At 51.9% G+C, this 20,261-nt stretch overlaps 5 protein-coding genes across 5 annotated transcripts; 4 read left to right on the top strand and 1 right to left on the bottom strand.

The window, feature by feature from the left end:
* Window positions 1-45: 45 nt before the first annotated feature.
* Window positions 46-3,293, top strand: N7532_004241 (uncharacterized protein; the record flags this gene model as incomplete). Its single annotated transcript, XM_056616735.1, has 7 exons — window positions 46-84; window positions 145-691; window positions 756-882; window positions 989-1,027; window positions 1,084-1,168; window positions 1,231-3,084; window positions 3,135-3,293. 7 exons carry the CDS (start codon window positions 46-48, stop codon window positions 3,291-3,293), a joined length of 2,850 nt encoding a protein of 949 aa, XP_056477092.1.
* A 2,174-nt stretch (window positions 3,294-5,467) lies between these two features.
* Window positions 5,468-6,469, top strand: N7532_004242 (uncharacterized protein; the record flags this gene model as incomplete). The annotated part of the gene is made up of 1 exon (XM_056616736.1): window positions 5,468-6,469. The coding sequence occupies one exon, from the start codon at window positions 5,468-5,470 to the stop codon at window positions 6,467-6,469; it is 1,002 nt and encodes a 333-aa protein (XP_056477093.1).
* Window positions 6,470-8,820: 2,351 nt separating this feature from the next.
* Window positions 8,821-11,904, top strand: N7532_004243 (cleavage polyadenylation factor subunit CFT2; the record flags this gene model as incomplete). The annotated part of the gene is made up of 2 exons (XM_056616737.1): window positions 8,821-8,969; window positions 9,039-11,904. 2 exons carry the CDS (start codon window positions 8,821-8,823, stop codon window positions 11,902-11,904), a joined length of 3,015 nt encoding a protein of 1,004 aa, XP_056477094.1.
* A 377-nt stretch (window positions 11,905-12,281) lies between these two features.
* N7532_004244 (uncharacterized protein) lies at window positions 12,282-14,253 on the bottom strand (the record flags this gene model as incomplete). Its single annotated transcript, XM_056616738.1, has 7 exons — window positions 12,282-12,405; window positions 12,464-12,535; window positions 12,601-13,245; window positions 13,304-13,487; window positions 13,536-13,651; window positions 13,715-14,115; window positions 14,197-14,253. The coding sequence occupies 7 exons, from the start codon at window positions 14,251-14,253 to the stop codon at window positions 12,282-12,284; spliced, it is 1,599 nt and encodes a 532-aa protein (XP_056477095.1).
* Window positions 14,254-15,289: 1,036 nt separating this feature from the next.
* On the top strand, window positions 15,290-18,613 carry N7532_004245 (Sec23/Sec24 family protein; the record flags this gene model as incomplete). Its single annotated transcript, XM_056616739.1, has 6 exons — window positions 15,290-16,624; window positions 16,693-16,790; window positions 16,841-17,181; window positions 17,237-17,674; window positions 17,734-17,925; window positions 17,979-18,613. 6 exons carry the CDS (start codon window positions 15,290-15,292, stop codon window positions 18,611-18,613), a joined length of 3,039 nt encoding a protein of 1,012 aa, XP_056477096.1.
* Between the last annotated feature and the right edge of the window lie 1,648 nt (window positions 18,614-20,261).

Here is a 20,261-nt window from a genome sequence, read left to right on the forward strand (position 1 = left end):
TTTAGCTGTTCACCGGCTGCGGAGTTCTCCTTCCTCTGCGCCGCCATGGCACCCCGATTCAAGGACGGTGATGCCGTGGTTGCCGTACGTTCCTTCCACACGCGATAAGAACCTCGGCCCAAGGCTAACTCGAATTCAATGCAGTTTAATGGCAAATGGGTCGCCTGGACTCACACAGCCTTCGCATATGCGGCCTTCTTCAGCGCGTTGATCGTCGGTGTGGCCTTGCATTACCATAAGATCGTCCAGAATGAACACTACGGCTATCCCGATGAATGGTTCCCTTCCGTTTCCGCTACCATTGGCGACCGATACCCCGAGCGATCCTTTTTCCAGGTCTTTATTGCCATGACTTCTGGCCCTCGCTTCGCTCTCGTCTTCCTGTGGTATGTGCTGACCGCACGTCCCAATTCGACTCTGCCGAAGATCGTTGCTTGTGTCGGTGTCTTCCGAACCTTGACCTGCGGTGGATGGACCTATGTTACATCTACTGATGACCATGACTGGCACGATATCTTCATGATCTCGTACCTTGTCGCTACTTTGCCGTGGACTTTGGGCTGTTTGGCTTTGAGCCCGAACAACCGCCGGGCTGTCAAGTACCGCAAGATCATGGCTAGCCTCTTCTTTGGTACCCTTGTGCCCTTGATCTACTACTTCATCCAGCACAAGGTTCACAAGGTTCCTGGTGGTAAGTGATTATTGTGTGGAAACCCCAGTGCTACCACCATTTATACTAATTTGATTGGTTCTAGCTTACACCCGCTATGCTTTCTTTGAGTGGTCCTTGGTTCTATTCGATGTTGGCTTCGATGCCATTACCGTGCTGGACTTTGAGGGTCTCGAGCTTGTGGTCCGTGATCTGAAGGGTATCAGTAGAGGGTATGTACCGTGGCTTCCAAAATGACACCCTCAACGAATGTATATTGTTGCAAACTACATTGGTTACGAAGAAAAAAAATTTGTTTCTAAAATATTCTCCTTCCAGGCAGTTGAAGACGACTGCGGACTCCGTTCTCGAAAAAGAGTGTGTGCACCCATAATCTTCCTCTGTCTATCATAGTGATTAACCACGTAGTCTAGGAAGGGCAAGTCCGTGGGCAACACCTTCGGCGAGGGCTTCTTCTGGACCGAGATTGTCGATGCTGCTGCGGATGTCTACAACGGGGTATGCTTTCACCGAAGATCGATGCGGGTCATACTCCCCTTGCTGACTATTGGTTTAATTAGTTCGTTTTCTGGACCATCGTGACTGGCTTGCCTGTCCTTGTGTGGTACTTCCCCCTGTGGCACATGGGTATTTCGGGATATGAGGTTGCCATTACTGCTGTCATTTCTCCCATGTTCTTCGCCATCCCATCCCTGCGATTTGCCGCCGTGAAGAATCTGCGGGCCCTTCACTTGATCTCGCTTGTCTCCCTATTGGCGTACAAGTTCCAGGACCCGGCTAACCGTCTCTTCGTGACTGCATTTGCGCTTGCAACCACTTGTGCCGCCTGGACTGCTACTTTCTTCGCCGAGCAGGCCAACACCACTCGTCTTGAGACTCGCATCATGGCCTGGGGTATTGGCCTTATCATGTCCGTCGTTGCGAAGTTCGCTTGCTCTACCAACAACCCGCTCTGGCCCATCATGCACGCTGAGAACGGTGGCTGGAACAAGATTGGTCTTATTCTGGCTATCGTTGCTGTGCTGAGGTCTCATCGGGCGACTTTCACCAGCGGCGGAGACTATCTGCCCACGAGCGGCAAGAAGGGCTCTTCCATTCTGGCTGGGATTGGCTTCGGCGGCCTTATGTTCGCCATTGTTTCTCTCCTTACTGACTCCAGCACCATGATCTCGTGGGTTTGGGATGGCTATCCCGTCCGCGGACCGATTGCGGTGCCCCACGGTGCTGTTACTATCTTCGTCATGGGTGCTGGTCTGGTCTATGGTGTTTTCTATCCTGCCGTGGCAGGTAGCTGGACCGCTTACGGTCTTGGATCCGTTGGAGCTGCTCTTCTTACCTATTACCATCACTGGACTGGTTACTACGGCGCTCTTGCATTTGCTTTCTATGTGATGGCTGCTACCCCAGTCCTCATTACTTCTTGCGTCCGTCACTCCCCAGCAACTACCTTCGGAATTGGCTTCCTGCTCTATGTGTTCCTTCTTCTTTTCCACGTCTGGGTAGTTGCTTACGCATTTGTCCCCGGTGGTCCTCTCGTCCGTGAGCACACTGACTGGCTCATGATCACTACCATGCTCGCCATTGGTGCTGGTGTCTTCTCTGCTGCGACGACCAACTCGGGTCGCTCCCGAAGCAAGCCCGTTAGCCCCAACAGCAAGAGACAGCGATCCTATTACATCTATGTCCTTGCTGCGCTGCAGCTTTTCTCCGTGTCTGTGGCCTACCTACGCTTCCCCACTAACGATTACGTCCCTCATCACAAGGAGGACAAGGTCGTGACTGCCGGTATCTGGACAGTTCACTTCGGCCTCGATAACAACATGTGGGCCGCCGAGCGCCGCATGCGCGATGTTCTCGGTGAACTGGAGCTGGATGTAATCGGCTTTCTCGAGTCCGATAACCAACGTATTATTATGGGCAACAAGGATGTCACCCAGTACATCGCTGAGGACCTCGGCTACTATGCCGATTTTGGCCCTGGTCCTAACAAGCACACATGGGGCTCTGCCCTTCTCTCCAAGTTCCCTATCGTCAACTCCACTCACCATCTTCTGCCCTCGCCTGTCGGTGAGCTGGCCCCGGCTATTCACGCCACTCTTGACATGTATGGCGAGATGATCGATGTGGTCGTCTTCCACTCCGGTCAGGAGGAGGACCCGGAGGATCGTCGCCTTCAGACCGAGTACCTTTCGAGACTGATGGGCGCATCTCCCCGCCCTCTGATCCTGCTGAGTTACTTAGTCACCAAGCCCCTCGAGGGCAACTATAACACTTATGTTAGTGACATCAGTGGGATGAAGGACATCGATCCCACCGACTGGGACAGATGGTGTGAGTATGTTCTTTACAAGGGATTGAAACGAACCGGTTACGCCAGAATCAGTCGCGACACCATTACCGATACCGAAATCCAGGTGAGTTTCTTTATCAGTTAATCGATACTTCCTTGCTAACACTGTCACAGGTTGGCAAGTTCGTCATCGGAGAGCCGGAGCCGGAGAATGAGATGCGTGTCCCCGAAGAAATGGTTCCAGTTGGCCGTCGTTTCCCTGCTCTCTTCCGCGGCGAGGGCGTCCGTGGACATCGTTACCACGTCTTCGACGAGCCCCGATACTGGCAATAAAGGCTTTCCAATACGAGGAGAAATCCCCAACCTGCTCTTACAGGCGTTGACTTTCATGATTCTGTTACATGGAGAAATTAATAAATTCAAAGTGGAAGGGCGGACATTCCAACACTTTGTGGCGGAGACGCCCTTAGCAAATTATCTCGCTTCAGCTAATCGATGTAGCTGATGATCTGTATCCTTTTTGCTCTGCTTTAAATTCCTTGATAACCCGGCAAATGTTAAGGATCCGTGGGCCACATGGGGTATGGGGTTTAACGGCTGCGGGAGGAATGTTTGAATCGTAATACAGTCAGTCCCCTGTGCATATGAGATCCTCCAAGTTTTCCTCTGTCTCCGTAGTTCACACATGCGGCTGCTGGCAATGCCTGATCAACCAGACTGCCGACCCTGCTACTTGAGGACGGCTCAACCCTTCAAAAGATTCTAGCGGAAATTTCAAAACCCGGCATTCGATGGAATGTGGAAAACCCCAGTCGCCCAACGCTGTGCGCAGGATGGACTGAACACGTTCTCATCGAGCGACAATCTTTGACAATTCCGGTCTTTTGCACTCAAAGGCAGCTGCTTCTTAGAAATCACCAGGTGGCGTTTTCACAAGTACTCGGCCGCCAGGCCTCATGATCCCTTTGTGCCGGCGTAGAAGCCCTTTATTGTATTGCTGTCGAGGTGCCGCGGAACTACATCCCAAACCCAGTAAAGGGGCCGATGACGGCCCCGCCGATCTGGTTGGATTCATTGATGAACTCATTCACCTCGCCATGTGAAATTCGGCTCTTGATGCATTTAACATTCAGCACACGGCGACAACACGACATAGAGTTGCATGCCCGCATTCCAAAGGCAGGTAAGCTCATTACCAGATTAAGAGGACGCTACTTGGGCTGTCCGCACGAGCCCTGCAGCTCATTTTCGGTGCTTTTTCCTGCCATCCTGATCGGTGGACCAGCGCCGAGTCCATGCAAAGAATCTCCCGGGGAATGCGCCTTGCCTCTCCTTGATCAGGAGCGTAGCCTGCTGTAAAAGCAAGAACTCTAAATCGAGTTATCAGCTACCCAAAATGGTGAGCTGACTGGTCAGTGTGTCGGTGTCCCACTGGATGTTGCGCAGGATACAAGATTCTCTTTGACATCCTTTGTCTTGATGTCCCCACTTTTCCCCCAGCCCTAAGGAGGCTCCCCCTTTCACAATTTTCGGAGTACCAAGCGAAATGTGTCGATCCCCCTCAGGTAGTAGAATTGGTAAAGATCAGATTGAATATCCTGATGGCAGGGGCCTGGGATGCAATAGCGATACCTGAAGTTTGAATAATCCCACCAAAATCGGGTATGAGGACATCCCTAATGACAACATCTCAGCGACATAAACTTTCTTACAATCATGGCAGTATAGAAGCAGGTGATTTTAAGTGTCATAGCATTAGAAAGACTCCGTAGATATCATGCAGTTGACCACTTTGATTTTGGCATCAAATATTTTGTTGCTAATATTGCTTCATTTTCCGCGCGGCCGCCCTTGTTCTCTGCCGTCCATATCACTTCATCCTCGCCTTTTTCTTGACTCCCTAGCTCAGAATTCTTTTTCTTTGTTGTTTTCCCTTGTGCTTTCTGTAACTGGCACTCTTGATAGTGCAGTCATTACAAAAAAATACTTTCACCGGGGCACCCTTGCGACATCGCGTTGTAATTCCACGGAACAGCGTCCTGGAACAGTCCACCTTGGACATCCCTAATTTCTCTGCAAGAGAAAGAGACTCGAACGTTCTTTCAAGAATTCTTGAGAGCTCCTTTGTGCGTGTGTCTAACAGTCCCTCGATCATTCTGGAATCGAGGCAAAGCACAAAGAAAGCGTTCACTGTCCTCGGACTCTTTGGGGGGGATTTTGCTTTGTTGCAGTTGGTAACGTTGCATGAATTCTGTGTGCATATGTACTCGAGACTGACAACTGGGCCTAGATTCCCGGAAATTGTCTGCGTTGTCCGTGTTTGGCAAAAAATTGACCATTGTTCTTCGAACCAACACTGTTCAAAGAAATCGCTAAGTGTCGTTGCTTGCATGCGCTCTGTATCTCAACCACACGTCAGTACTCTGAGCACTTTCCTTCATAAAACAACGAAGTCTCATTTTGCCAGTTCAATAATCTCGCAACACATTCTCAACAAAACCATCAACATGTCGAAGCGAAAAGCTCCTGGTGACCGCCTTTTTGAGCGAGGATATCGCGGCGCGAATCCGCAGCTCTTCAAATCTCAGCCCAGCCCGGAATGGGAAAATCGTGGACTTCTCAACAAGACTGCAGACCTCCATGATTCGAACAGGTTTTTCTACGAACTTCCGGTACCGCAATCGATCTTGGCTGAGAGCAAAGGGGTACCCACCGTATATTACGGAGACAACGCACCGCTGCCCCGATGGCGACTTGTCCTGGATCCGACCGATCCCACCGACCAAGACCAGCAGAAGGATAATATCAGAACACTCGAAGGGAAAACCATCATTGACGGAGTGACCCAAGATGGCCACCCTCGATCCTTTGACCCGTCCATTGGACTCGGGGGCTTGCAATGGGAATTCGATGAGCTCCCCTTGTCTCAGAATGCACCTGCCGAGGGAGCGTCGATGTTGCATGCAGTAGCACATCGATGTCTCGCAGAAGCGATGCTGAATCCAATTGCTCGCCAGCAAATGTCACGGGAAATCGCCAACGGGCCTCTCTGGCCCAAGGTGTGCAATGTGGCGGATCCACTGCCAGCTCCTCCGCCTGAACCACAGCCCAACCTGCTGCCACCCATCCCAAAAGTTGACAAGGGGCGCTATCTTCACCCAAATTACCAACGCGACAGTCTGAATGTCAGAGCGAAAGGCTCGGGCCAGGCCCCAGGAACGGAGCCTAGCCTCGCTGACCGATTGTTTTTTCACCAGAAAGGCACACAGGGACCTTTACACCAAGCCGACCCTCTGAAGAGTCTGGAAGTGACGAACTCGAGAGAAGAGGGACCTCAGACCAAGAAGCGAAAGAAGGGCAAAAGCCCCGGTGAGCTTGAAGCTCAAAAAGAGAGCCGAACGGCAAAAATTGGTGAGTATAAGTGCGTTTGGTTTTGTGTGATCTTACTAGTTATGAGCATGTTCCTGTGCCTCTTTCTGTATTCATTCGGGGTTATCAAAGTGGTGTAATTAGGAATGTGTCAAGGCAGTCTTCCGGACAACAGGCGGCTGTCTTCTTCCCTCTAGGAAAACCATAGTAGCTACATGACTGCGGAACGAGCTCTTGAGATCTTTGGAGTACCTATGTCTGATGGTTGAGCTTAGCGGGGATTGGCGGAAGATATCCGGAATGGCATTCCTGAATACCCCCTTACATGTTGCTTGTCGATCAGTTCTTCAGAAGCAGGCAAAGACTCGGCTTGGAATCGTGGGCCCATCACGCTGACTTGTACTTCAGGAAATCCAGGTTCGAGCAAACTTCCGCCTGAAATACAGTGGGTACAAAATGCATTTACGGAGATCAATCGAAAGTTTGCGGAAGAGGAAAGACAGAAAAAGGTGTGCAGCATTATTAAAGAACAAGCCCCACCAAGCCGCAAACACAATGTTACGGAGAAAGGGTTCCCGAAAGCAAGCAAATCGGCATGCGCAGCAGGGACCAAAGATTCATTACCAATTACTGAGAAGGACACGAAGAAGTTCATCTCAAAGTCTTCTGGGAGCCCTAACACCTCCAGAGTCACCAAATCCAACAAGGCCTCCAAGGACCATGTGACTAGAACGATGGGAAAACTGACAACCGAAACGATAACCAGGGTCTCACACATGGAACAGGCCAAATGTACTATAGATCCTCTAAAGATCCCGACAGGACCATCGGGGAGCAAAGAAGTCGCGCCAAAGCAGATGAAGACGGGTGATATCAAGGTGCCCCAAGCTGGCGAAATGAAAAGATTCCCAACCATTTCACTAACAAAGGCTGGTTCGACCGTGGCGAAAGATAATAATGAATATGTGAAATACTTCAAAACTTACATCATTGATCCCGAAAGGCGAAAAGAGCACTACCCCCTACCTTGGACTGTCCGTCGTATGAGGCCATGGGCAGGGACTCGAGTACCCGCAGAAGTGAAAGAACAGGTTTGGGATCGGCTCCCAATGGATCCAACTCTGCATCGGCCGTTTGCATGGGTGGCCCCAGAGGGTTGGGAAGGAATGGTGAGGTGCTTCGTGACATCCACACAAGATAACAAACAGAAAAGTGAGCTAATATGTAGAAAAGGACAAAGAAGTGAAGGAACCTCTCAATAAAAAGGTAAGTTACTCGGTGTCGTCCACATGCACATACACACAAAAGAAAAGAAAAAGAAAAAGAAAAATGAGCTAAAATGTATAAAAGACGAAGGATGTGAAGGGAAAAATAAGGGCGGATAAAAAAAAGCTTTCAACCCTGCCAGTATCAGTCTCAAACCAACCTAGAGGAGTTTCAGTTGGAACGCAGACTGAGGGTCCCCTTCCCATCCCTCCGAGGCCGACACATCGTCCAGTCAAGCCACGAAAAAGAAAAGCTCCGGTACAAATTCCGGCTCCAAGTACTGCTCCGGGTCCTGCTCCAGGTACAGGTACAGGTACAGGTATAGCTCCACCTCCACCTCCAGTCCCAGTTCCAGTTCCAGCAAAAGCTCAAGTTACACCTGCACCTCCACCTCCACCTCTGCCGAAGAGTCAAGCAGTACACCCAGCGCAGGCGGTGGCAGCAGCAACAGCAGCAGCAGCAGCAGCAGCAGCAGCAGAGCCAAGCGGGACACAGGACCCAGGTCAACAACAACAAGGCCGGAGAAGGAGAGGATTCAGGAATTTCCTACACGCGCAGGCAGCCGCAGCAGCCTTGGGTGTTCCGCAGGCTCCAACCGGGCAGCCAGTGTCCCAACAGCAGGCTACTGCAGGGCCAAGCGGGACGCAGGGTCCAGGACAACAACAACAACAACAACAACAAGCCCCGAGAAGGAGAGGATACAAGAGACTTTTACCAAATAGGATGTTCAAGGATAATCGGTAGGGCGTTTATTTAAGCATTTTTGTTGTCATGTACTTAAGGCGTTGGTGACTAGTAGTCAGAAAGAAGATAGAATAGATCTTTTAAGACTGTTCGTTGCAGTAGGACAGCTTCTATAAATGGCAGGCTACTAGTAGTTGTATACTCCCAATATCATGATGGTAGAAGATCAACGAGTCCTCGAGATATAGTTTCAATCCACGATGTGATTGGCCGGTGGATGCAGATCACATGACACCGCTGCGGTAGCTCGGACCGTGATGATTCCATTGAGTCTCCGCCGGGTACACCACTCTTCTTTGTTTCAATCACTCTTTGGTGAATACGAGGCTCATCTTCCCCGTAAACGCCAGTGAATGATGACCGGTAGTTTGTCATAAACGCCAATCGAGTTGCAGGCCCGATCGGATCTCGTGTCCTTCGCCATCGCGAATACGCTCGACACACAGTTCCAGGCGCGGAATACCACCCTTGACTGATCACCATGTTCACCTTTACTCCACTGATCGGGGCACAGTCATCGTCCTCGAAGGCATCGCAATCGATTCTTGAACTCGATGGAGGAATCAAAATCTTGGTAGATGTTGGTTGGGACGATAGCTTTGACACCCGTGATCTGGCAGAGCTCGAGAAGTGAGGACCTGATTGATGCAAACTGGGGCTTTTAGCAATGAGATTAACATTTTCGTTCGTTCGTTCTAGACATATCCCGACGCTTTCGCTCATTCTGTTGACCCACGCGACCCCCGCGCATATCGGCGCTTTCGTTCACTGTTGCCGAACCTTCCCTCTTTTCACCCAAATCCCCATTTATGCCACGGCCCCCGTCGTTGCGCTTGGTCGCACAAGCCTGCAAGACCTTTATGCGTCAGCGCCGCTCGCTGCCACCTTCCTGCCAAAAGGGTCGGTCTCAGAGCCCGGCGCATCCGCTGCTGCATCCGCAGTAGTCCCGACAGAAGAGAATGGAGAGAACCCCGAAGCTGCTGGCAGCAACGGCCGAATCCTACTCCAGCCACCTACTACGGAAGAGATTGCTCGATACTTCTCCCTCATCATACCCTTGAAATACTCGCAACCTCACGAACCGCATCCCTCTCCGTTTTCGCCGCCCCTGGACGGGCTCACCCTTACCGCCTACAATGCTGGCCACACGGTCGGTGGTACAATATGGCATATTCAGCATGGCATGGAATCAATCGTCTACGCGATGGACTGGAACCAGGCGCGCGAAAGCGTCGTGGCAGGAGCTGCATGGTTTGGTGGCTCTGGGGCCAGCGGAACGGAGGTCATTGAACAATTGCGGAAGCCAACAGCTTTGATCTGTAGTGCAAAAGGAGGTGATAAGTTTGCCGTTTCCGGAGGGCGGAGAAAGAGGGATGATCTTCTCCTCGAGATGATTCGGAACACTGTTGCCAAAGGCGGAACTGTTCTTATTCCAACAGACACGAGTTCTCGTGTTCTGGAGCTAGCCTATGCTCTGGAGCATGCCTGGCGCGATGCCGCAGCAAGCGATAAGGGGGATACCCTCCAAGCTGCGGGTCTTTATCTGGCCGGCCGGAAGGTCAATACTACCATGCGCCTCGCCCGGAGTATGCTCGAATGGATGGATGAAAACATTGTTCGTGAGTTTGAAGCTGCTGAAGGTGCGGATGCAGCCACTGGCCAACGGTCTGGCGGACAAGGACAAGATAAAGGCAATGCAAAGGGCGGTGGACCTTTCACATTCAAGTATCTCAAAACTATCGAGCGCAAGAAGCGGCTCGAAAAGCTGTTGGCAGATCAAGGACCCAAGGTCATCCTCGCTTCTGACACCTCGTTGGCTTGGGGCTTCTCCAAGGAATCCCTTCGAAAAATTGCCGAGGGCCCTAACAATCTACTGCTGTTGACCGAGTCGTTCCGCAAGCAAGCAGCAGATCTATCTAACAACGCCTCTCTCGGAGCAAAACTGTGGGAGTGGTACGAAGAGCGAAGAGATGGTGTCGCCTTGGAAAAATCGTCGGATGGCGAGTTGCTGGAGCAGGTCCACAGTGGCGGGCGAGAGTTGACCTGGTTAGATGTGCAGCGAGCTCCCCTCGATGCCGGTGAGAACCTCGTCTACCAACAGTATCTTGCAACCAAGCGGCAGCTTGAGGACACTTCCCAAACCCGCGGCCAGGAAACTCTCGAGAATGCAGCCGACGCTTTGGATGATGGATCCAGCTCGACTTCTTCAGAAGATTCAGATGGAGAGCAACAGGGTCGAGTTTTGAATTTTTCCACCTCACTTGCTCATGCAAACCGAAATAAATTGGCTCTCAGTGACGAAGATCTGGGAATCAATATTCTTCTACGACGAAAGAATGTATACGACTACGATGTGCGCGGCAAGAAGGGACGTGAGCGCATGTTCCCTTACGTCGCACCGAGAAAGAAAAGTGATGAATACGGCGAGTTCATTAGACCGGAAGAATACCTTCGAGCGGAAGAGCGCGAAGAAATCGACATGCAGCAACGGCGATCTGATGCGCAGACTAAGCTGGGTCAGAAACGCCGATGGGATGAGACAAGTGCCTCCAGCGGTCGGAGACTATCTGGAGGAGCCGCAGGTCGCAAGCGCCAGCAGTTGAGGGATGGCGAGAAGGCCAATTTGGGCATGAACGACGACCTCAGTCTTGCAGACGACGGCGAAGCCGCCGATGCTGCAGCCTCATCAGAAGACGAGGCGGATGCCCAAGGATTCGAGGGACCCGCCAAGGCGGTTTACACAAAGGGTTCGCTCACCATCAATGCTCGCATCGCCTTCGTCGACTTTATGGGCTTGCATGATAAGCGTAGTCTGGAGATGTTGATTCCTCTTATTCAGCCTCAAAAACTGATTCTTGTCGGCGGAATGAAGGAAGAGATATCAGCGCTTGCGATTGAATGCAGAAAGCTCCTGGCTGCCAAGGCAGGTGTTGATGCTGCTTCCGCCGCAGCAGATGCGGCAGCGATCATCTTTACTCCTGCCAATGGCGAAGTTGTTGACGCCAGTGTCGACACGAATGCCTGGATGGTCAAGCTCAGCAATACCCTTGTGCGACGCCTTAAATGGCAACATGTCCGCAGCCTTGGTGTGGTTGCACTTACCGCGCAACTGCGAGGACCGGAGCCCCTTGTCGAAGAGGATGCAGATGATGAAGCCACCGGCAAGAAGATGAAGTTGGCGGATGACCAAGCCGCCTCCTCTGTAGTCACTGGCACTTCAAAGAATGCGGACAAATCCGATACCCTCCCGCTTCTTGACACACTGCCTGTCACCATGGCCGCCGGTACCAGATCTGTGGCCCGCCCACTCCATGTGGGTGATCTCCGGCTGGCTGACCTTCGCAAATTAATGCAGGCAGCCGGCCACACTGCCGAGTTCCGAGGCGAGGGTACCCTTCTCATCGACAAATCTGTGGCTGTTCGGAAATCTGGAACAGGCAGGATTGAGATCGAGGCATCTGCAAAAGCAGCTACCAACCAGGCAGTCTTGGGTCGCAATGCAGCCAGCTTCTTGGCAGTAAAGAGGAAGATCTATGAAGGCTTGGCTGTTGTGACGGGAAGTTGAGTTGCTTGGCATGTACTGTATTCTTAAATCATGTACTATCTTACCAGCATCAAGCACTAAACAGTGTAATGACGCATATCATTCACGAGTTTATTCTTCCACTAGTTTACGCAATTATTCTAACTTCTGTGGTCGTAATTTCAGTAATTTCACATATTCCGATGCGGTTTCTCTAATCTCTCCGAGCAATTACATGAAGTCACATTTTTACTGATCTTTAATCCGAGAACACATGCATAAATAATATTAATTAAGGGCAATCTAATTTTGGGAGGCTCACCAACACGAAAACCCGTATTTAGGTGGTACCCTCTAGGGCTCACTCTGTTCTAGTATAATATCGATGTTTAAATTGGTAGCTAAAAAGGGATCCAAGTCTATGTATCCCATGCCGTGGAATCCATGTCAACATTTCCCTCTTCGGATTCCTCATATTCATGTTCGTTTTCACCGTTAGGAATTTCGTGAATGTTATCATTTGTCTGAGGGCCGGTATATTTTCTAAGAAGTGGTATCAGTGTTTGCTCCCATCCTCACAGGGGTGGGATTTTGATCTTACCTTCTGGCGGAAACCCACCACCAGACCAATGCGAAAATGGCAATAAAAGCTGCAACACATATGGCGTAGTTCCTGAAAGACGTGAGTTAGAGTAAACACTTGTGAACTAATTTTGTTCTATGGGAAAGAGCTCATACATATTTGCCGCTGTGATAGGTAGCTGTGATGGGAAGAAGAGAATGGTACTGATAAACAGAACCCAAGTCACAGCAACGTAGTTGATAGGAGCGCCCCACCTACCGAGCGTGAAGGGTCCCTCGATAAACTTGACCTTGTTCTTGTAGAGTTGATGTGCAAGGATCACAGACACATAAGATAAGTCCAATGCCGGGGCAGTGACACTGAATATAGCAGTTGCGGTTTCTGTTGATCCAATGGCAATACAGTTCAGGCCGATACTGAAGAAAACGACGAACCAAACAGCGTTGACGGGCGTGTGAGTATAACGGTTTACCCTTGACAGAAAGTCGGAGAAGGGCAGCGCATTATCTCTTGCGAACGCGTAGGCCATCCGAGTATCGGCTAACATAGCTGAGCAGCCGGTGAAGAACTGGACAAGGATCGCAAAGGACCACATTACAGTCCCACCTCGTCTACCGCCGGCATTGATAAAGATCTGTGCAGCTGGAAGACCAGTCGGGGAATTGAGTATATCATCGAAATCGTTTAGGCAGAAGCACATGCAGACGGTCAAAAGCCAGCCGAAGATCCCGGAGACAAGGACGGCTGTCTTGATGGCAACAGGTCCTCGCACAGCTGCATCGTGGGTTTCTTCCGACATGCTAGTGACTTCAAATCAGAAGGAATCCCTCAATCACTCAAATTCCAGCAAAAACTCACTGCGTCGTTCCGTCGTAGTCTGTCATAGTCCATGCGACAGAAAGGAATCCCAAGAAGAACGAAAACAGTTTCGAGTTCCACCCAGAGCCATCAGTGAAGTGCGTAAACACCCACGAAGCTGGCTGTTTATCAGGGGTGAGGTATAAAAGCGCAATACAAATGGCGAAAGTGGCGCCGACTTCATCTATTAGCGAATACTAATAAGACACTGAAATTGCCACGACATGCTTACTGTTGATCGGCGCAAACCAGAGAATGATCCGATGTAAAGCTTTTGTTGTCAATGAGCAAATAACGCCGAGGATGCACAGCATTCCAACAGATACTAGAACAGTTTCCAGTGCAGTCCTGGTCAGTGTATCAGTAAAAGAGCCGGGCGGAGATTGATAGATTGAGCGAAAGTGAACTCACGGAAAATACGAGTACTTTCCATCGACAAGATCCGAGTTCATACTCACACAGGCCAACAGCATCTGACTGACCGTGTATGCTACACTTGACACGCCCGCTGTCTGGCCTAGTAGGTTGCACCAGCCTTGAATCCAGGCGAAAACCGGAACCTGATCAGGAGGCACGACATGTTTTGTGACAAAATACATGCCGCCCGCAGTCGGATAGGCTGAAACTAATTCTGCGACCGAACTGCCAATACACATGGCCATGCAAGAGCCGATCAGCCAGCACCATACGGCTGTTGCAGGACCACCTGCTGCTAACGGGGAGCCGAAGGTCGCTGGCACGGAGCCCAGGACACCAAGAATGGAGATGGCATATGAAACCGTCGACCATTTGGAGAATTCTCGTCGTAGCTCCTGCTCAAATGATCAGAATTCGAATGAGAGACGAACGAAGCCATCGGCCTAGCCAGTGCAGAGCATCCTCAGGGTATTTACTTGTTTATAGCCGATTCGGGCTAGGAGGAGCTCGTCGTCATCTTGGATGGTTGCCATTGTTGATTGGGGATGAGCTATAGGACTTGGTTGCACAGTCCGATCTTCTTTCGATTTGCGATCTGGGTCTAGTTGCGTTCTCGTTAGGTCCGTCGCTGGAAATGTGGATGGGACATACAGAGTACGGGAGAGAGGATCGGCAAAAAGCAAAAAGAAAAGAAAAAAATGTATGACTTACGAAGTGCCGAGCTACGGCCAATATATCTACTGGCGGACAGGAGTGACGCCAGATGGAGGGGCCACGGTCCGATCCTGGAGACGCACGAAGAGACGGTGAGTTGGCCACCAAGCGGTTTGAAGACCCTCAAACGGGAAGCTTCCAGCGGGACAAAAGCAGGACTTTGGCGCAATTCGACGTGGAATGGAGTGCCACTACGATAAGCGCGAATCAATTGATTTGAGATCGTGCTTGAAAATGCAGATGTGCTAGGGTTGGGCGCCTAGTCAATCGGGCGACCAAGGGTTCGTGGAGAGACGAAAGGATGCACGCGCAAGGAAAAACCATCCGGCAGCATCAAGGGGTGATAAGTAGCTAGCGCATGTGCGAATGCATCGGATGCTTATCGGAGGCGTATAGGAAACGCGTAGGGAACACCTCAGCCCTGGTGGACTTAGCTTGAGTTAGACGGTCGTTTGACTGCTCCGACTTTCGCTAGTCTGCTTCAGCGAGGGCCCATCCTGCAGGAAAAGCGGTGGGAAACAAAGAACGGAGGGCATCCTCAAGATTCTCAAGCAGACAGGGTGAGTAGTGGAAGGGCTCCTCCGAGGGGGCAGCAATATGAGCAGCTAGAGGAGAAAAGAAGAATCATCGCAAAGTATCGGCACTGACTCTAGATTACCTTCCCTCCTACATCCTAAATACTAAGTAGTTAGTTAACTAGAAGGGCTGGGAAGTATGTAAGCAGTGCCTGTCCAGCGGCGGTAAGCTGCCACGTGAAGAGCCTCGGAGACACGATGTTCCGCCAAGTGTAAGGTGTCCGGTATACCGTCAACAACCACCGCGGGGCACGTCTCGATCTGGGTCTCCTCGGTTCCCATGGCTGACCAGATGTATCACGCAATGGGGGGCTCTGCCGATGATCCCACCAACCCCCATTCCTATGCTTCTCCCCAGCAACCTCAACCACAACAATACCCACCCGGTTATGGCCCCGGTGCTCCGCCGCAACCAGGAGCTGTCTATCCCAACGCCTCCCCGAATCAATGGTCCGCCTACGGCTCGCCCCAGCAGCAGCACATGCCGACCAACCCGAACGCCGCGTATAGTCCTATCGCCGGACAACAAGCACCGATGGGTGGCGCGGGAGATCCTAATATGGCGGGCTTAGCCTCCCAGATGAGTGGGTTGGGAATTGCAGCAGATGCCGGAGCCCGAACACATCGCAAGAAGCATCGTCATGCGTATCACGATATTGGTGCTGCAGCAGGGGCACCTGCACCGGCTTTTGGCCAGGGAATGGCCGCCGGGGGAGCGCAGCCGACATCCCAATTCCTCAGCACCGGCCTGAACCAAGCTCCGCAAGCCATCGCGGGTACTCAACAGGGCTACGTCCAACCGGCACCCGGAATGACCTCGCAGCCTGGTCTCTCTAGCGGGGCGGACTCAGTGGCCACACAGGGCCGAATTGACCCTGAGCAGATCCCCAGCATCCCACGATCGCGCGACCTGCCTGCTCAATACTACTTCAACCATGTCTACCCGACCATGGACCGACACCTCCCTCCGCCTGCGGCAGTTCCCTTTGTTGCTCACGACCAGGGCAATTCCTCTCCAAAGTACGCCCGCCTCACGCTTAACAACATCCCCTCGACCTCCGACTTCCTTTCCTCGACCGGACTGCCCCTGGGCATGATCATCCAACCACTCGCAGGTTTGGACCCAGGCGAACAACCAATTCCCGTGCTGGACTTCGGGGACGTTGGGCCTCCGCGATGCCGAAGATGCCGTACATACATCAATCCCTTCATGTCGTTCCGAGCTGGCGGCAGCAAGTTCGTTTGCAACATGTGCACGTTCCCGAATGACACACCACCCGAATACTACGCGCCTTTGGATCCCTCCGGGGCACGTGTGGATCGAATGCAGCGACCAGAGCTGATGATGGGTACGGTCGAGTTTTTGGTCCCCAAGGAGTACTGGAATAAGGAGCCCGTGGGGTTGCAGACGCTGTTTTTGATTGATGTCAGCCGCGAATCTGTCCACCGAGGATTCTTGAAGGGTGTCTGTGACGGCATTGCAGAGGCACTGTACGGCGAAGACGGAGAGGCGGACGGAACTGAAGGAGATGAGTCCAAAGCGCGCAAGATCCCAGCTGGATCGAAGGTCGGCATTGTCACTTTTGATAAGGAGGTCCACTTCTACAACCTCACGGTAAGTTCCAGAAATGATTGTCGCCCAACCTGGGGTGCATCTTTAGTATTTCGCTCACCCGAATATAGGCGACATTGGACCAGGCGCAAATGATGGTTATGACTGATCTGGAAGAGCCATTTGTACCATTAAGCGAGGGTCTTTTTGTGGATCCATATGATTCCAAGTAAGATCTCCCAGTCTCGAGTTTCTGGAAAATTGCTGACTAGGCCCAAGGTCTGTGATCACTTCACTGCTGCAGCGAATACCCTCTATCTTCACTCATATCAGAAACCCCGATCCCGCTGTGCTCCCAACTCTCAATGCGGCTCTCTCGGCTCTTCAAGCCACAGGTGGAAAGATCATCTGCTCAGTCGCCAGCTTGCCCACCTGGGGTCCAGGACAATTGGCTTTGCGGGAAGATGTCAAGATCCACGGGACAGATGCGGAACGAAAACTCTTTACCACAGAGAATCAGGCTTGGAAGAAGACGGCCAGCAAGCTGGCAGAGACGGGCGTGGGTGTGGATTTCTTCATTGCCGCCCCCGGTGGCACTTACATGGATGTTGCAACAATGGGTATGTCAAGGAAATAGGTTGGAGTTTCGTGGTTAGAGCTAATTCATCAACGCAGGTCATGTCGCTGCTCTTACCGGCGGCGAGACTTTCTTCTATTCAAACTTCCATTCCCCACGGGACTTGCTCAAAGTCCGCAAGGAGGTGGCTCACGCCGTCACCCGAGAGACAGGCTACCAGGCATTGATGAAAGTTCGATGCTCGAACGGCTTGCAGGTGTCCTCCTATCACGGAAACTTCGTGCAACATGCTCTCGGTGCCGACCTCGAGATTGGCAGCGTCGATTCGGAGAAGGCTATCGGTGTGGTTTTCAGCTATGATGGCAAGCTTGACCCCAAGCTTGATGCACACTTCCAAGCCGCGTTGCTCTACACCTCTGCCGATGGTCAGCGCCGAGTCCGTTGTATCAATGTAGTCGCTGCCGTCAATGAAGGTGGCATGGAGACCATGAAGTATGTTGACCAGGATGCGGTGGTGGCTGTCATTGCCAAGGAAGGTAAGTTTATGCTCAGCCTCTTTTTGCTATGGTGTTCGATACTCATCACTGTGTTACAGCTGCTTCGAAGACGCTTGACAAGACGCTTAAGGACATCCGCGCCAGCATTTCGGAGAAGACGGTTGATATCTTCAGCGGATACCGCAAGATTTTCTCTGGCTCACACCCTCCTGGTCAGCTGGTCTTGCCAGAGAACTTGAAGGAGTTCTCCATGTACATGCTCAGTCTGGTCAAGTCCAGAGCATTCAAGGGTAAGCCCTACTTCTACGCTGGGTTGTGAACACTTACTAACACCTACACAAAGGTGGTAATGAGACTTCGGACCGCCGAACTCATGATATGCGCATGATTCGGTCTTTCGGCTGCACAGAAATGTCTCTTTATCTCTACCCCCGCATCATTCCCATTCATAACATGCAACCGGAAGACGGGTTCCCGAACGAGCATGGCCAGCTCCAGGTTCCGCCATCATTGCGTGCTAGCTTCTCGAAGATCGAGGAAGGTGGTGCTTACCTGGTGGACAACGGACAGGCTATTCTCCTCTGGCTGCACGCCCAGGTCTCGCCGAATCTCTTGGAGGACCTGTTCGGCCCTGGTGCGAGCGCGCTCCAGGAGCTGAACCCCAACACTTCGTCTCTACCCGTCTTGGACACGCACCTCAACGCCCAGGTACGCAATTTGCTGCAGTACTTCTCAACCGTGCGCGGATCCAAGTCGGTCACGATCCAATTGGCCCGCCAAGGCCTGGATGGAGCGGAGTACGAGTTTGCCCGGTTGCTGCTGGAGGACCGGAACAACGAAGCCCAAAGCTACGTGGACTGGCTGGTGCACATTCACCGACAGATCAACCTCGAGCTGGCCGGTCACCGCAAGAAGGAGGACACGAGCGACAGCACATTGGCCAGTGGTTTATCGGCCATGCGCGCGCCGTATTGGTAGAGGAGTGATATGATCATAGGCAGAAGATGCGAGAGCGAAGATCAGCATGGCGAGGATGCTACAAAAGGTGTGCGCAGTTGAATTTTCCTTTTTTGTACACAGTATACCAAAATAGTTTTTGATAATTGAGCATCACTGTCCTAGCAGTACTGCACTTGTGTGATGATTCCAGACAGATTGGAGACCATATGACCACTAGCAGGGTAAGAGCTCTTCCACGCCGGGAGCCAGGATGATGATTGCTCCTTTCCCCCGCTTACTGTGCATTCCCAGCCCTCGGATTTGTAGCAGATGAACTGAGTATATGCTCTCAAATAGCGAATAACGGAGCATATTACGCGATACCATTACTTTAGCAAATATCCTCGTTGGCATTCAATCACGTCGTAAAATCACTAATCCATGCCCTAGATGGCAACTTCCGGCCGGATACCGAGGCCTCAGTACGGACTAACTACTTAGATGCCCAATGAGTCACAATGTGATCAGAAACCCAGACTGAGATCTACTCCCTGCACTCCACGTCGAGTCTGAAGGGCCTCCGAAAAGCGGTGGCGGTAGGGATAGGAAAGACCCGGAGGAGCACAATCCACACCGTTGCGGTCGCTCGTATCGCATCGCAATGCAATATCCGCAGGACTTCCGCAATCCACAGAGGACACTCGACAGTCCTTGGATACCGTCCACGCTAGCACGCAGGTACAGCACTTCGTCGCGGTCTAGAACCATCAGAGTGTTCTGGAAGATCGCCCAGGTGCCTTGGCTCTTGGGCTGGGAGGGTCCCTCTCGAGCCCCTCCTTACTCTCCATCACGATCAAGCGAGTGAGCCCTAAGATGAACTAGGGACTAGCTCGGCCCACCAGGCCGTTAAGGTAGCCACCGGCCGCGGAACGGACGCGGGCTAAGCCCAGGACTAAAGGGAGATCGGATCGTGAATTATGCTGATTAGTATCTGCGAGTCTGTATGACCTGAAGAGACAGTTAAAAAAAAAAAAAAAAAAAAGTGAGGCATCAGATGGAGAGCCTGCTGGTTCCCTGAGGGTCGGTTGTCTGGGTGGACAAGGGGTCAAGAGAAAAAAAAAAAAGAAAAAAAGAAAAAAAAATAAGGAGCGGCGCCCAGCCTGCCCGATTGGGCGCCGGGGCGGTTCCTGTTTCCTGTTCCTGAGAGGAGAGCATGGGCCATCCGACCGACGGACTGAAGAGGTAGGTGGTATACTGCCAGCCAGCATCAGCAAGAATAGTAATGGAAATTGTTCGTCAGCAGCATCCACGTTGACAGTGGTGGCCAAGTCGAATGAAAAAAGCGCATCGCCACCGACCAAGAGATCGAGACTTGATCGACAAGTCCCTCAGGAACCCGCAACGTCAGAGGCGGAGGATGGAGAACGAGATTTTTCGGCGAGTGGGTTCGCAGGGACCAGCGATGGTCAGGAACCGGGTGGATAGGTGCTCAGGACGTCTCCAGTACCTTTACCCTGTGCTCCGTAGGCCCCGTCCACGGTGTTCAGGCGAAAGACTCGTGCCTGGACAGCCCTCGCTCGTCCGGTGTGGGACCAGACACGTCGAGTGCAGCGGGCAGCACCCGGCCAGAACTACAATGCCGCTTCGACGCCTGATGAACCTCAGGGTTCGTACCTGGGAACACTCG

Source organism: Penicillium argentinense (assembly GCF_028826775.1).
Source record: "Penicillium argentinense strain IBT 30761 chromosome Unknown utg000004l_segment0_segment0, whole genome shotgun sequence".
In the NCBI taxonomy this organism is placed as follows: domain Eukaryota; kingdom Fungi; phylum Ascomycota; class Eurotiomycetes; order Eurotiales; family Aspergillaceae; genus Penicillium; species Penicillium argentinense.